Source organism: Theropithecus gelada, chromosome 4 (assembly GCF_003255815.1).
Source record: "Theropithecus gelada isolate Dixy chromosome 4, Tgel_1.0, whole genome shotgun sequence".
Taxonomy (NCBI): Eukaryota; Metazoa; Chordata; class Mammalia; order Primates; family Cercopithecidae; genus Theropithecus; species Theropithecus gelada.
The window spans coordinates 99925422-99942444 of NC_037671.1; the positions used below are offsets into that span (position 1 = coordinate 99925422).

The following is a 17023-nucleotide window of genomic DNA, read 5'->3' on the forward strand; positions in this document are numbered from 1 at the left end:
AAATCACATAGCTCACTGAGATTTAACTGCCATTTTAGACTTTTTTAACATTGAAGGAAAAACAAACAAAAAAGATTAAAGTATACACTTCAGTATTGCATCCATATATCAGATGCTTAGTAATATTATACTCATAATACTATTTAAAATTATCACTTTTAAAATGCCTCTACTAAGGAATGCAGTTTTAAATTTTCTTATATTTAAGGAATCATAATTTGTTAATGAAAAATAATCTACTAATAAACTAAAGCAAATTGTCAAGAACTTTTATTTTATTTCTATTTTGGAGACAGGATCTGACTGTCACCCAGCCTGGAGTGCAGAGGCATGATCTTGGCTCACTCCAGCCTCTGCCTCCTGGACTCAAGTCATCCTCCAAACTCAGCCTCCCGAGTAGCTGGGACTACAGACATGCGCTACCATGCCTGGCTAATTGTTTTTGTATATTTTGTAGAGATGGGGTTTCACCATGTTGTCCAGGCTAGTCTCAAACTCCTGAGTTCAAGGGATCCACCCACCTCGGCCTCCCAAAATTCTGGGATTACAGGCATAAGCCACTGTACCCAGCCAGCATCCATTCTGTTTACAATGGTTTAGCTATATTCCCAGGTAATCTGAATTGCCTATTTACACAGCTGATACATTTGCAAAGTCCTCTTGATTTTTATAGTTATCCAGCTTTTTAAAAATTTCTCTTGTAAAATGGACATAAATATAACACCTCTGTCTTTGAAACATTCAAAACACAATATAATGCTGTCCAGTGTTACCTTCTCTATGAATTGTTTCCTGACTTACCTAAGCAGTTTCCTGCCCTTTGAACCAGTAAATCACTGGACACATTACATCTGTCATAACATTTAACCCATAGAAGCAACTATTTGTTTACTAATGGTTATTAGCACATCTAAATTATAATAAAATTATTCATTGACAGCCACTTATCAGATTAACCCTAGGCACTTTATACTACTACTGAACATCACAACAACTACAGAGGGTGAGAACTGTTATCACCATATTATAGAAGAGAAAAGTGTAGTGATATTAACTAGCTACCCACTAGTAACTGACAGAACTGAATTTGTACCCACATATATTAACGGATACTTTGAAATTACCCCAAACTATAAAAAAGTAAGGAAACTGAAAAGCAAATAAAGACAGTACAAGAAATATAGTTGCATCAAGTACACAGATATAATGCCTAGATGTGGAGCAGATTATCTGGTGAATAAAAGGCAACAAATGTGAAAAGGCCAAATCATTAGCACAGACTTGAGCCCTACCATTATCAAGCTGCTGACCTACATAGGGAACTTGTCAGATGAAACAAATTAACCCACTTGGTGTCTTTATCACTACAATAGGTTTTGATATTTGAGCTGAATATATTCCTAATACATATATCTATGGATGTATAAATATGTAACACAAATATAAAAATAGGCACGAGAATGAAAAACACCAATTTATTATATTTATGATACTGGTTAACCAGGGCCTGAGCATGGTACATAGGAGTTCTCACCATGATAGCCAAACCTCAAGCTAAATAAATACACAAGCATGTTACTTATCAATCTGAAATATTTCATTTTTAATCTATGTAACATATAAAGCATAGTAATTCTTTTTATTGACTATAACAATATACAGTACACATACAGCTCAAAGAATTATCAAAAAATGAACACACCTGTGTAATCTGGTTAACTACTTCAAGAATCAGAACATTATCAGCTCCCCAGAAACCTCCCTCACATTCACTCCTACTTACTACCTCCTTCCTCAAGAGTAGCCACTATCCTGACTTCTAAAACCAGAGACTGTCATGCCTAGTTTTCAATTTTATATTAATGGAATTATAATATGTATTGTATGGCTTCTTTTGTCAACATTATAAAATTCACTTACAATGTTATACATAGTTGTAATCTGTTATTGCTATAAGGTAGTCTACATACAACAACTTAAGCCTTTTAACAATGAACTGGGTTGTTTCTACATTAAGGCTATCACAAATAATGTTGCCATGAATGCACAAATTTTTGATATACACGTATGTACAAGCATTTTTATTGGACATTGATGTTCTAAGATTAAAATTTCACTTATCCAACCATAGTAAGTAATAGTAGACACTGTCAAAACAGTTACGCAAAGTGGTTGTACCAACTGTGAACTCTAGCAGCAGTGAATGAAAATTCTTGTTTCACATTCTTGATCCTAACAATAGGTATGTCAGTCTTTTTCATTTTAACCATTCTAATGGGCATGTAGTGGCATCTCCTTGACTACCAATGAAGCTGAAGCCTTTTTCATGTTTACTGGCCAATTATCTCCTGTGCAGTCCTTGTTCAAAGCTCTTATTCATGTTTTTATAGGATTAGCTGTCTTTTCATTATTGATTTGTAGGAGCTCATATTTAATCTGGATACAAGCTCTCTTTTTGGTTATATATCTTGAAGCTATATTCTCCCACTCTATGTTTTGCCTTTTTACTCTTAATAAATAGAAGGCATTAATTCTACTACAGTCCAACTTAATCATTCCCTTTGTACTTTTTGTTCTCTATTTGATAAATTTTGGCACATACCAAGATCCTGAAGATACTCTTTTACATCTTTTAGAAGAGGTATTGTATTGTGTGTCATGCTTAATTCTGTAGGCTGTTTAAAATTATTTTTAAAATAGATACTTTTTTTCATCTATGCAGTTGACCCAGCACCATATACTGAAAAAATAGCCTTGTCTCACTATTGTTTGGCCTTCATTATAAATCAAGTATACTTCTATCTGTAGGTTTGTTTCTGGGCTATATTCTGTCATACTAGTCCATTTGCCTATTCTTGGACCAACACCACACTGTCTACTTATCTTTATAATAAGTTTTAATATCTACTAGAGTAAGTTTTCCCTCTTTATTTTTCAAAGTTAACCAGGCTGCTCTTTGCCTTTGAATTTCCATATAACTTTCATATTACCTTGTCAATTTCCACACATACACACATACATACATACACACACACACACACACACACCCCTCCTCAAACATAAGACTATGCTCGGGATAGCACTGAATCTATAGATCAATTTGGGTAAAAAATATATCATTATAACAGTGAGTCTTCCAATCCTTGGTATATCCCTCTGTTTATTTAGATTTTTTTTAAATTCTCTCAGTAATATTTTAGTTTTCCATGAAGAAGTCTTGCTTATTTTTTGTTAAATGTATTCCTATTTGATGCTTTTGTAAATGTAAAATAAATTAAAATATATAAAATTTCAGGTAAAATGTATTAAGTTACATAAAGATAAATGTAATTTTAATGTGCTTCTAGTAAGTAGAAATAAAATTGATTTTTATATTAACCTTGTTAAATTCACTTTCTACAGGTACAGTCATATGAAAAATGGAAAGTTTTTTTTTTTCTTCCAGTCGTTATGCCCTTACTTTTTCTTGCCATATTATGTTAGCAAGGATTTTTAATACAGTGAGAAACAGAAGTGGTAATAGGCATTTGTGTCTAATTCCATACCTCAGGGAAGCTTCTAACTTTGTACTATTAAGTATGTTTGTTCTAAGTGTTTTATAGCTACTGCTTATCAGATTAACAAAATCTCCTTCTGTTCCTAGTTTGTTGAGAATTTTTATCATAAGTAATGTTAGATATTCATAAAATGCTTTTTCTCTGCTGAATAATCATGTAATTTTTAAACCTTTACTACTTTACAGCAAATCACCCTACCTTCTCATATTTATTAATCCACTCATTGTAAACATTTGATCACACACACATCATGTGTATTTCTTTTGCTGACACATTTGACAGTACATTTTAATCTTCATGAGATTTCACTATATATACTGCAGTATGCTTCTCCTGAGATTTAGGATATCCTCTTACATAGCCACAACATTATCACATCTGAGATCTAATATTACCTAATGACGTCCAGCCTATATTCAGATTTCTCCAATGGCCCCAAAAATATGTAATTTTTTTCTGATTCAAGAGTCAATCAAGGATCATACATTACATTTTGATTGTTATATGCCTTAACTTCTTTTAATCTACAATAGTACTCTCATACCTTTCTAAATGAGATTATGACATTCTCCATTAAAGCCATCATAGTATATAGATTTCTTTGTAGTTAAGGTTTTTAATTACAGATTAAATTCATTTAATAGTCAAATATTCACATTTTCTATTTCCTCTTTTGTCCATTTTAGTCATTTTTGTCATCTTAGTCCTCTGAATCTGTCAGAAGCTCTGCTCATCTTCTCATCCTCCTCTTTTCCATCCAGCCTCCTCTTCTGGAATGGACAATTCACTTCTAGGAAAAAGTAGCCCAAATGCCAGGATCACATTTTCTGGGTTTCTGCTTCCACATCTTGGCCCCAAAAATCTTCACTGCCCTGGTAACTTCTCTGATACAGTAAAACAAATTTTGTATTTTGCAGTTTTTCTAGGTATTCTCTGTAGAGGGTTGTTCCACATTACCCTGTCTGCCACTTTGTGGGAAGCAAAACTCTTTGAACTATTTTGCAATCGGCAATTTTCAAAATAACTGTCACAAACACTGCTATATCCCTTTAACAGGCCTTTATAATTCTAAATGTCTACCATTATGTCCATAGACAAAATTGCCAGATTCTGCTAATATCTCTTTATACTTCCTATTCCAGTCATTGCTTTATAAATGGCTTTCCACCCTAGATTTTGATTCCTCATTGTTTAACAGCAAAATCTTACTTCCTTGATAACTCACAAACTACAGTGGATTTACAAATGCCCTAAACCATACTTTATAAGCCACTCCTGTCCAACCTACTTTTTGATTCATACTTTTCTTAAAGATGAAGTTATTAAAGGTAAGATGCATAAAAAAAGTCAAAACTCATATAAATAGGGGCTTATAAATTAGAAAAAGCAAAACAAACAGGTCTTTGTAAGACAAAAGTTGAATAGTGAAATAAACTAGTTCAGTTCTGACTGAGTCTTGATTTGTATCCATACTATAGCAAAATCATTAGATTAATACACTCTGGGACAAGTTCAAACATTCTGTTCTGGCTCTTTAAGAGATATTCAGTTAGACAGAGAGTTGATTAGGGAATGGTAGGGTCTTTCTCCCCACTTGTCCACTACTCTTGGCCCCCATCTTAGTTTCTGTCTACACTGTGCAAATCTTACTAGCCTCATGAAATAATTTAAATTCTTAAGTAACAGATGTATGCCTAATACATAATGCATTTTGATTACTAGTCTCAATCCTGACTTCTTTATTTTAAAAAATGTTTACACTTAGAGCACATAAAATATACTGAAAAAGTTTCATTGCCAACTGAATATAGACTATATCCTTCAACATTCAAGAAGGAGACAGCTATGCCTACAATGAGTATTTAAATACACTAAGATTAAGGACCAAGAATACTATTTTTAAATAATTTATATATTTTCTCCATAAAACTAAATTTTATTATTAAAATAATCTTAAGGGAAGAATCAAACTGTAAAAAGGTATGGGAATATACCACATGTAAATTGTGGGCTTGGGAGTGATAGGAGGAATACTTAAAAATGACAAAAAAGAGAGAAACTGCCACTTGTAAGACATCGTCAGCATTACAGTTAGTGAAGACCACAGAGAACTTTGAGTTGGATTCTCAATACTTCATTTGTTTATTGAACATCTACTAGATCCCTTGCAGCATATTAGGCAATGGAGTAGAAAGATGCTGTGACTCCTGTAATATCTGTTTCATTAAAGCATTCACAGTCTATCAGAGACTTCACTACTGTGAAGGGAGAAGACAGGAAAATAATTATGAAACAACAAGTACTCTAAAAAAGTATGTATAATAGAACACAATGGGGAAAGTTATTTTAACACATAAAAGAGAGAGGAAAAGCATTATGTACTGTTCAGGAAATTCAGACAGTAAACACTGCATATGTTGGCATAAAGGTTGCATGTGATCCAATGGCAAAGCGATAAAAAAGTAAATTGTGTCAACTCATAAAGGAGTTTTATGTATCATTCTAAAGAATCTGATCTAAAAGGTAAGCTGGGAATAAAAATGACCTTTGCCTTTGACAAAGATCAGTCTAGTGACAGTGAAGAAGGTGGATGAGAAAGGAAGGCTAAAGCAAACGACTACTGAAGTAGTTCAGACATGCGGTGGTAAAAGGCTGAAATGGGGCAATGGTAAATATACAGAGTAAATTTAAGAACTGTTGAAATGCAGACTTAGTAGGACATGACCTCTAACTACAAGGAAAGAAAAGGTAAAAATCTAGGATTTCTATCATATTCCTAATTCAGAATTTAGATCTAGGCCTGCTTTCAAGACATACAAACCACAAGATTCACTTAACTTTAATGGGCCCTGTTTTTTCACATACAAAATGAAGGCATTAGACAAGATGTCCTCTGATATTTCCTCCAGCTTAATGTCAATTGTCCAGATTAAACAATATGCATAGCCTTGTCTCACAAAATTATACTCAAGTGAAATATTTTTTCTTTATTCTCTTGTTTAACCTTTTTAATACAATTATACCAAAATTATCTATGCTAGAAGATAAATATAAGAGAAATGACAGGGACATTTTCCACATGAGACTAATCCTTTCAAAGCTGGTAGCTTTAATTACATTTCCAGTATCAGCATTTTCATCCAGAAGGGAAGTTTCACTAAAGCTAATAGTTATTCAACTTAAGCACAACATTTAAAAATGGGTATAATACATTTAGAATTTGCCTACATACAACTTAAGATTTTATTTGTCTGATAAACATTATTTTGAGACATTAATCTCAAAATAATCCATTAAACACACAGGCCAGGTGATCAGTCCCTAAGTATGAATCAGGTATTTACTTCACCACAGGTACAATCCCCAGAATTATATTTAATGACTGGTATTTAAAACAATGTTTTCTGACTTGTGGCCAGACATATCCGGAGAAAGCAGTCTAAAGGGTTTTCATTTTTTAAATCTTAAATTCCACATCATTTAGGTAAAGAAATAACTTAGTCATGGTACTGAATAAGCTCAATACATCATTACATTTTTGTTCAGTATTCTGAGGTATTTTTGTAATAGAACTAAAGAAGAGGAAGGACACTCTGTATAGTTTTGGAAAAGTACTTTAGTCAGATTCTGGTGGCCTCAACATCTTACAAATGAAGATGTGATGAAAACCAGGAGGGTTAAGACCCTAGTCAAGGTGATGTGGAAGACTGCATTTTCGCCACTATTTTTCAAACGACCTGCCTCTGTATTCTTAAAATATAAAGTCTAAATCTATGCCAAATGCTATTACAAATCTCATCAAAGTGTGCTATATTGCCCCTAGGCTTAAGCAAACTCAGTTTTTACTAATGTCCTTGAACTTCTAAAAATCTAACTGCACAACCATGAGACATTTTATACTTTCACAACTTAAAACAATGAGGACATTCAATCAAATATCATACTAGGTTACAGACCAATGATACTTAAATGACATATTTTTAAAAGTTAACATATTTGAAAAAAAAAATTATAGATTTGATGACCATAAGAAAGTTTTCAAGTCTATGAGATGTAACAGAAACACAATCCAGAGCTGGTATATGGAATAAAATTGCCAACCAGCAAGCATATGGTAAGGTAAAGATCCAAATTCTCTCTCCACCAAGGAATCACCTGAGAACATTTTTTTCATTTATTTAACAAATGAATTTTTATTAAGACTCTAAAATATCCTGGGTTCTAGTATAAGCACTGGAGATGGACAGTTTAACAAGAAGAATAAGATCCTATTCTCATGAAACTTACATCAGAGTAACAATAAACAAGTAAAATGTCAGATAATGATACATGTTATGGAGAAAATGTTATGAATGGTTATAAGATAAAGAGTGACTGGGTAACAATTTACTGGCGTGAAGACCTCATTGAGGAAGTAATTTTTTAGCTGAGTTTAAAATGACAAAAAGGGATCTACCATCATTAAGATTAGAACAGAGTATTCCCAACACAGAGAGCAGCATGTGTGAAGACCCAAATCAGGTACTAGCTTGGTAGGTTTGAGGAAGCTGAAGACAGACATGTGTTTGACACAGTAATGAAGGCAAGAATGAAGTGAGGTCAGAGAGAGAGGGAGACCAGATCATGTAAGACCAGAATAGGAGTCTGGACATTTTATAGTTATAAACCTGCTAAATTTGGAAAATCTAGAACTATAGTAGTATTAATTATGCTTTTTAGTTATCAGAATTTGGAATATGATGAATTTCAATGTACAAACACAGGGGTTTTACCAGTCATTTGTTTCATTTAGTTTGATTTTTAACCTTGGCAAAGTAACCTGAGTTAGTATACAATATTATAATTTCAAATTACATTTTCCTTCAAATATAATCAATTGATAAGAATATTAGTCTGGGAAGGGAAGTGAAGCAGTCAAAGTATAGTTTAAGTGCTGTTATTCACTGTGTACTAGGTGGGCATCTATAATAAGAAACTGAGCTACATGGCTTTTAAGCTGCCTTAGAGCTACATTAAAATTTTAATTTACTTTATCTTTATTTTAATCAAGATAGTGGTTTTCAAACCCTGAATTCCTACAAATCCTTCATGCTTGATAGTATTATAATTACTAATTTACTTCTGCCTATCCCCAGCCTGTCACTCTCTATCCTAAGCTTGTTGACAGATAAGGACTATCTTTTTTTTTTCTGTTCGAGACAGGGTCTCACTTGAGTTGCCCAGACTGAAGTGCAGTGGCGCGATCTTGCCTTACCACAGCCTCAACCTCTCAGGCTCAGGTAATTTTCCCACATCAGCCTCCAGAGTAGCTGGGACTACAAGTGCGCACCACCACACCCAGCTAGTTTATTTTATTTGTATTTTTAGTAGAGACAGGGTTTTGCCATGTTGCCCAGGCTGGTCTCAAACTCCTAAACTCAAGTAATCTGCCTGCCTTGACCTCCCAAGGTGCTGGGGTTATACGAATGAGCCAATGCGCCCGGCCAGGATTGTCTTTCATAATTATGAATACTTACGCCAGGAAATTTTAGCTTTCCTTTATATAGTATGTTGTTTACAAGGAATCTGTTTTTAAACCTTACTGGTTCTCTTTAAAAAAAAAAAAAAGAAAAAAGAAAACTATACCTATCTGTTTTGCAGCATGTAATATATCTTTTAAGTCTTCATTTATACTTTGCATTTTACTCTTCTCCAGTTTTTCATTCAAAAATTTTATTATCTTCTTCCATGTCAGGCCCAAATCTAAACCTTGTTCATGAAGTTTAGATCGTTTTATCTGAAATAAGAGATCATAATGTAGAAAAATACTGCTTAAAGTTCTTCTTAACTCCAACACTGATTACATATATTTTGCATTACATTATACAACTTGGTACTACCCACAAGAATTCAAAGTTGTATCTATTCACATCCAAACTGACTACTCACAAAACAATTTTCCTTAAATGGGTTTTCATAGATTCTCATTTGTTTAAAATATATGTTTAATAAAAGCTTCTTTTTACAATTTTAATTACACTGCATACTGACAAAATCATTTCATACAGCAAAGTAAAAAGTTCAACATCCAGATAATAATATTATTATTATTATTGATAACATCACACGTCTTGCCATTTTTCTAATTGCTTGTTTTTAATACAGCTTAGACTATACTGTATATAAATCAGAGCTTTATGTCATGCTTTTTAATGAAACGCATTTATAGAAAATTAGACTCCCATGATAGGGTCAAATATATTCAAGTCAGCATTACTTTCTTAACCATGATCCTAGACCAGGTGAGGCATTTGGAAGATTCTTTTTTATACACACTCTTTTCTATTAGGTGGCTTAAACAAGAGAAATTTATTTTCTCACAGTTCTGGAGCTACAAGTTCAAGATCAAGGTGTTGGCAGGTTTGGGTTCTTCTGAGGCTTTTGTATATTTGAGACTACAGATCTTTCCATTCTCAAGAACTGACCACAGAACACAATAAAAATTTTATTTCAGACCTCTGGCTTTGATCCACAGAGAAAACTCATGAAGCTTTCAAACCAAATGCAAAAGTAGTGGGTCAGGTAGAAAGCAGTAATTTTACTATTGGTTAGAATGATGAAAATGCATAATTCACCATTACTTCCCTGCCTCCATTTTTTAATTTCAAATGAGATTAGTCATTCTGAGTTTAGGGAGAGGAGAATGGGCAAAGGTAGAGATGAAACAAGATTGGCCATAAAATGAATTAAGTTGTTACAATGGAGTCATAAGCCCATTAAGGTTTATCTTATTTGTCTCTTTACTTTTGTATACATTGAACAGCTTCTGACATAAAAAGTTATATTAAAATGAAGTTCATCATTACTGTGTCAAACACATGTCTGTCTTCAACTTCCTCAAACCTACCAAGCTAGTACCTGATTTGGGTCTTTGCACATGCTGCTTTCTGTGTTGGGAATACTCTGTTCTAATCTTAATGATGGTAGATCCCTTTTTGTCATTTTAAACTCAGCTAAAAAAATTACTTCCTTAATGAGGTCTTCATGCCAATAAGCTGTTACCCACTCTTTATCGTATAACTATTCATAACATTTTCTCCATAACATGTATCATTATCTGATTAAGTTAAAATAAAGCCATTAGGATGGGACTTAATTATCTGATAGATCTTGTAACAAAATTTAGACACATAAAGAGGACACCAGGGATATGCTTGTGCAGAGGACAAATCATGTGAGGACACAGCAAGAAGGCTGCCTTAACTGCAAGCCACACAGAGAAGTCTCAGAAGAAACCAAGTCTGCCAACACCTTGATCTTGGACTTCTAGCTCCAGAACTATGAGAAAATAAATCTTTGTTGTTTAAGCCACCTAATCTGTTATTCCTAATTTTGTTATCACCTAATTTTGTTATTCTGTGCAAACTAGTATACCACATTCAGAGACATTTCTAAGAATCTTTCCTATTTAAGTATCTTGTAAGTACATGTCTAGAATTTTCTGGAAGTCTTGATAACATATACTTTTAATTTTTCCACAATATTAAACTTGTAACTACGTATGTAATTTATTTTATACCTTTATAAGACTTATATAAGTTTATCCATCAGAAGAAATTACTTGCCAAACCTCATGCCCTAATTTGCAATTCAGAAAATGTAGTCATTGAACCTATACAGGAAAGAGACTGAAGAAGTTCCTTTGATAAAACAAAAATGATCTTCCAAAGTAATAATTGCCCATTTCTGACCTAGTGAGATCTACCTATATTTGCAGGAAGGGTAACATTAGCATTATTTATTATAAAATTAACTCATATAAGGAAATTTTCCATACCATAATTACTAAAGCAGGGGTCAGTCTTTACTATAAATGTCAAAGCAGTCCTTGTACATTTAATTTTTGTTTCTTACTAAAATGTATTTCTGAATTTTACTCATAAAGTAGCTTTTAAATTAACAATGTTTCTTAAGTCTTAAACACCTTTCTTACCAATTATAATGACAAGTCATTTTAATGAGATCAACTTCTGAGTTTAAGAGATTAATATTCATATTTCTCATAAGGTACAGACACTGCTTTTGTTTATTTGGTAAGAATTTTACCAGAGACCTAAAAACTTACTCAGATAATCCAGAGGTAAATTACAGGATTAAGTTACAAATGTAATTGTGGTAGGGAACTGAACAAAAGAAAAATTAACAAAAGATTCAATTATCATAGTTCTGATTATTCCCCTTGACAATATGGTTTTAGGTGCTAAATGTAAGTATTCCCATAGGAAACAGCAGCATACACATTCTCCATCTTTGTCTCACACCAAACAAGATAAAACTTCCATGTTAAACACATAGAATAGAGAAAAAGAATGTCAAATAGTTGTCCATAGTCTATTTATAATAATGTTCAACATTTCTACCTTTAACACATCTACCTTTAAGTCAGCCACTTCTTCATTATAATTATCCTGCTTGGTGACATTTGAAAAGGAACGCAAGGCTCCTGTGAGACGAGGTAAAGCCATCTATTATTCAATCAGTGATCCATACAAGAAGAAACCTGAAACTGAAATGAAACAAGATGATATTTATCTGTTCAGAAGAGGTGGCAGAGGTCATCAAACTCAACAAATTAGCCTGTACCAGAAAAAAAAAAAGAAAAAAAAATAGTTAAAAAGCAATGGTAATCAACGTTGAAAAATTCTCCTGACATATTTTCTATCCATGAAGTTTTTTTGTTTGTTTTTATAAAGCATTAGCTATGGTTGGAGAAAGGAAAAAGAAACAAACATTTCCTGAAAACTGGGTTCTGTAGATTCCCAAGTACAGGCCTCAAATACTATATTACTACTGCCAATAATATTGAAAGAGATGAAACCACTTGTTCATCTTTTTCCCTAATTTTGTTTTATGCTCACTGATTTCAAATTACACCACTTTCCAGTGGTTTCCTCAGCTTGGAATGGTTTCCCTTGATGTTGCTATAGCTGGCTTCACACTGAACTCTTGGCTTAAAAGATGCCTCCTAAGATGGAGCCTTTCCTGACCACCCCATCTAAAACAGGTGACCCAGTCACTGTCTACCAAAGCCCAAAATTTTAATTCTCTTTATAGCATTAAGTAATATTTGACACTTCCTTGTTTATTTACTAATGCATGTGTTGTTTCACCCCACAAAAAGTAAGCTTCATGACAGAAAGACCTCTTAATTTTACTAATCTCCCCAGCATATAGACAACAGAACCAGAATATTTTTGGTACTGAATAATTATCTGTCAATGAATAAATGGAAGACAAATGAAGAAAAGGCAAAAATGGTAATAGACTCAACAACAGGCCAGAAAAGAAAACAGCTGATGAGGGGGAAGAAAATACAGGGAAAGAGAGAATTCAGATGGCCTGGTCTAATCTCCTCCTTAACAGTCTGATGACTAAACAATTTCTAGGCAAAAAGATTAATAATATTTACTATTAGGAGAGTGGTGATCTATGAAAGACTCTTGGAGGACTATACTAGTTTAAGATTGCTTATTATAACACAACTACTATCTACAGATTTATAAGGCATGGCTCCCTGAAGAATGTCACATAAGCTATGTAAGTCTTTAAAACATCCCAGCTAGGAACGATTTTGCCCCACATGGGACATCTGGCAATATTTTAGATATTTTGGTTGTCACAACTATCAGGCAGGTGGAAGGGGACTACTGGTTTCTAGTGGATAGAGGCCAATGATGCTACTAAACATACGATACAGAGGACAGTTCCCCAACAACTAAGAATTATCTACGCCAAAATGTCCAATGTGGGAAGGAAAGAACTGGGAAAGGGAAGACAGACAGAATGTCTCAGACTATTCTCTGCTCCTGCTGTTCCTCTTGATTACTGTATTCCTGAAGTTATCAAAAAGGGTAATACTTGGAAAAATCTCCGACCTATATATTAGAATAATCAGATACAAAATACTTATCTATAATAACTATAATAGAATTTTTTAAATAATGAATAATAAAATACAAGTAGGATGATTTGAAAATGTAACTTTTAGAAATAAAAATATATACTTGTTAAATTTTAAAACAATCAACAGATGGGTTAAACAATAGCTAAAAATAAAAGTGATAACCTGGAAGAGACTTGAAGAAATAACCCATGCATGATGTCACAAACAGACTAAGTACAAATAATGCAGGATAAATAAAAACAAATGGAAATATGTCAATAATCATAATAAATACAAATTAAACTTACCTCTCAAAAGACTGACAGTATGAACTGCAAAACAACAAAGAAGTAAAACACTAGGGCTACACCGAAAACATAGGAAAGGAAAGGCTGAAAGTTAAGGGATAGGATAAGATCTTCCTGCAAATAACCAAACGTAGCTGGTGGCTATATCAAAAATATCAGATCAGACAAAATTGGCTTCAAAACAACAGGTGTTTGGGAGGAATTAAAAAAAACTCTCTACATAATAAGATAAAGCTCACTAAGAAGACTTAAAAGTTCTGAATTTGTATGCACTGCTAGGATAGTCTCAAAATAAAACAAATAGACCTCAAGGAGAAAGTGACAAGTCTAACATCAAAGTAAAAGTTTAAAGACCTCAATTATTGACAAGTGAAGCCAACCTTCCCTCCAAAATAAAAAATCAATAAAGATATAGAGAACCTGAAGAGTACAATTACTAAGTCTGATTTAATGAACAAATACAGAAACCTGAACTTGATTTTTAAAAATGCATATTCTTCTGAAGAACACTTGAACAGTTTCAAAAATCGTCTAGGTATACTCAGCCATAAAGCAAGTCTCAACAAATTACAAAGAATAAGTGTCATATAAGTCAGAAGTTAGTAAACTTTTATGCAAAAAGAGAGTAGTAAAAAATTTAGATTTAGGCCAGGTGTGGTGGCTCATGCCTAATCCCCCCACTTTGGGAGGGCGAGGCGGGCAGATCAGCTGAGGTCAGGAGTTTAAGACCAACCTGGCCAACATGGCAAAACCCCATCTCTATAAAAATACAAAAATTAGTCAGGTGTGGTGGCAGGCGCCTGTAATCCCAGCTACTCAGGAGGCTGACACATGAGAATTGCTTGAACCTGGGAGGCAGAGGTAGCAGAGAGCCGAGATGGCGCCAGTGCACTCCAGCCAGGGTGACAGAGTGAGAATCCGTCTCAAAAAAAAACAAAAAAAAATTAGGTTTAGCAAGCCACATGCAGTCTCTGCCATATATTCTTTCCTTTTTTAAAAAATGACACTTTAGAAGTGTAAAACCCATTCTGGGGCTCAGGGTGACCAAATCTGTTTACTGATCCCTGATAAGAGGTCACATTCTTTGAGCAAAATAGTTAAGATTACAAATCAAAAACAAAAAAATGAGGTATTAAAAAAACAAACATGATTGCACTACAGATCAGTAAAGAACTGGTATGAGGACAGCTGGGGAAAAAAACAGTTGGACTCTCTACATCACACTGGAAAATTTTAAACAGAGAAGTCAAATGATCCAACTTACAAATAAACTTCCAAGTTAGCTGACTTCAGATTTCAACTACCTGCTGGGAGTGAATTCAGGAAAGCATGGAAATAAGATGATTCAGGGAATCACATCTGGATTTTTCTCACACTAGATAACATACTTCCTGGAGCATGTGGAAGAAAAAAATGAAAGCAAGAGTCAGTGGACAGTACAGAGCAGAGATTCTCAAATTTTATTATATAGTGAAACTACCTGGAGGGCTTCTTGAAAAACAAACTGGCTGAGCCCTACCACCTTACTCCCTTCACCCCAATATTCCAATTCAGCAGATCAGATGGCACTGAGATGAGGTTTGAGAATTTACATTTCCAGCAAGTTTGCAGATGATGCAGCAGGTCAAGGATCGTAGTTGAGAACCACTGTCTTAGAGATGATGTCTTTTCTTCTTTTTTTTTTTTCTTTTGAGACGGAGTCTCGCTTTGTCGCCAAGGCTGGAGTAAAGTGGCATGATCTCGGCTCACTGCAACCTCCACCTCCCAGATTCAAGCAATTCTCCTGCCTCAGCCTCCCGAGTAGCTGGGATTACAGGCGTGCGCCACCATGCCTGGCTAATTTTGGTATTTTTAGCAGAGATGGGGCTTCCATGTTGGTCAGGCTGGCTTCAAACTCCTGACCTCGTGATCCACCCGCCTTGACCTCCTAAAGTGCTAGGATTACAGGTGTGAGCCACCATGCCCAGCCAATGTCTTTTATTCTTAAATCACCATTTAATTTTGTCTCAAGCCAATAATGGCCAAGGGAGAAATTCATCTATTAAGAAATCCAGCCAGGAAATCAAGCCGGGTGGATCGCTTGAGGCCAGGAGTTTGAGACCAGCCTGGTTAACATAGTGAGACCTCCAACTCTACAAAAAAATTTTTTAAAGCCAGGCAAGTGGCATGCGCCTGTAGTCCCAGCTACTCAGGAGGCTGAGGTGGGAGAATTGCTTGAGCCTGGAAGGTCAAGGCTGCAGTGAGCCATGATCGTGCCACTGCACTCAGCCTGGGTGACAGAAATCCATGGCCTGAATTCAGTGCATAGCCTGGTTCCTACCAGCCTTTCTCAACTGGGGTCTGTAAGAGAATACAAGTCTCTTAATGAAAGTAACTTGACTTTTTCTCAGTTCTCCCAAGAATTATACAGAGTATGTATGTACGTTGTACATGTCATCCATAGAGAGGAAGTAAGGTATACAATGGATACCAAAGCATTGGGGTTTTAATTTTCTACCCACACTGAGACATTGCAAAAATGTATTCAAGATGACTAAATTTAGTCAAGTCTTTAAAGAAAGGCCCTGATAGTAAACTAAACATACTCTGCCTCAGAACCTACCTTTTACCACACAAGTTAGTGCTTTCAAAATGTAGCATCAGAACAAGAAACATGATGTATTAATACTGTGCCTCAGGCATGGTATTACAAATTAATGGGGTACTTGGGACCACTACTTTCACCATTTTTATATACATGACAGTAATGTCTTGAATCCTCTGTGCCTTTCTCTTTTAAAAAAAGTAGAAAGCGGGACTCCATTTTTATTCTAACTCACAAACCTAGCAAATCCTAACAAGATAATACACTCAACCTCTAAGAAGAGATCTAATATTAGGATTCGGTAATGAGGTCACATTGTTACAAACTACAGTAACTGAAAACTTTAAAGCTCCCTGAGATCTGAGTAGAAAAACAAAGGGGGGATCATGGCAGACAGGAGGCAGGACTAGACTGCAGCTCCCACTCTTGACAGAGCAGTGTGTGGAGTCTTGCATCGTAAACTCTTGCTCCAGAGCGACAGCAGGAATAAATCAGGAAAGCCAAGAGAACCCACAGACCTTCTGAAGAAAGCAGATTGCTCCTGCAGGACCCAGGATACACTCCAAATACTGTGCTGGCATCCATGACTGAGACCCACAGATGGTTTACATCACAGGACTCTGTGCAGACAACACCCAGTACCAGCCCAAAG

General features: G+C 34.7%; 1 protein-coding gene across 2 annotated transcripts in view; it reads right to left on the reverse strand.

Moving 5' to 3' along the window:
* Nucleotides 1-17023, reverse strand: part of ASCC3 (activating signal cointegrator 1 complex subunit 3) — a 392325-nt gene that overhangs the window by 366982 nt on the left and 8320 nt on the right. Inside the window, exons 2-4 of one of the 2 annotated variants that reach the window (XM_025383071.1) lie at nt 11972-12102; nt 9183-9333; nt 1457-4347 (exon numbers count right to left, since the gene is read on the reverse strand). In XM_025383071.1, the coding sequence (XP_025238856.1) occupies nt 4253-4347; nt 9183-9333; nt 11972-12061 (336 nt within the window). In that variant the 5' untranslated portion in view covers nt 12062-12102 and the 3' untranslated portion in view covers nt 1457-4252. Of the gene's footprint in view, nt 1-1456; nt 4348-9182; nt 9334-11971; nt 12103-17023 lie in introns of those variants that run through there. The other variant, XM_025383070.1, reaches the window with a different exon arrangement.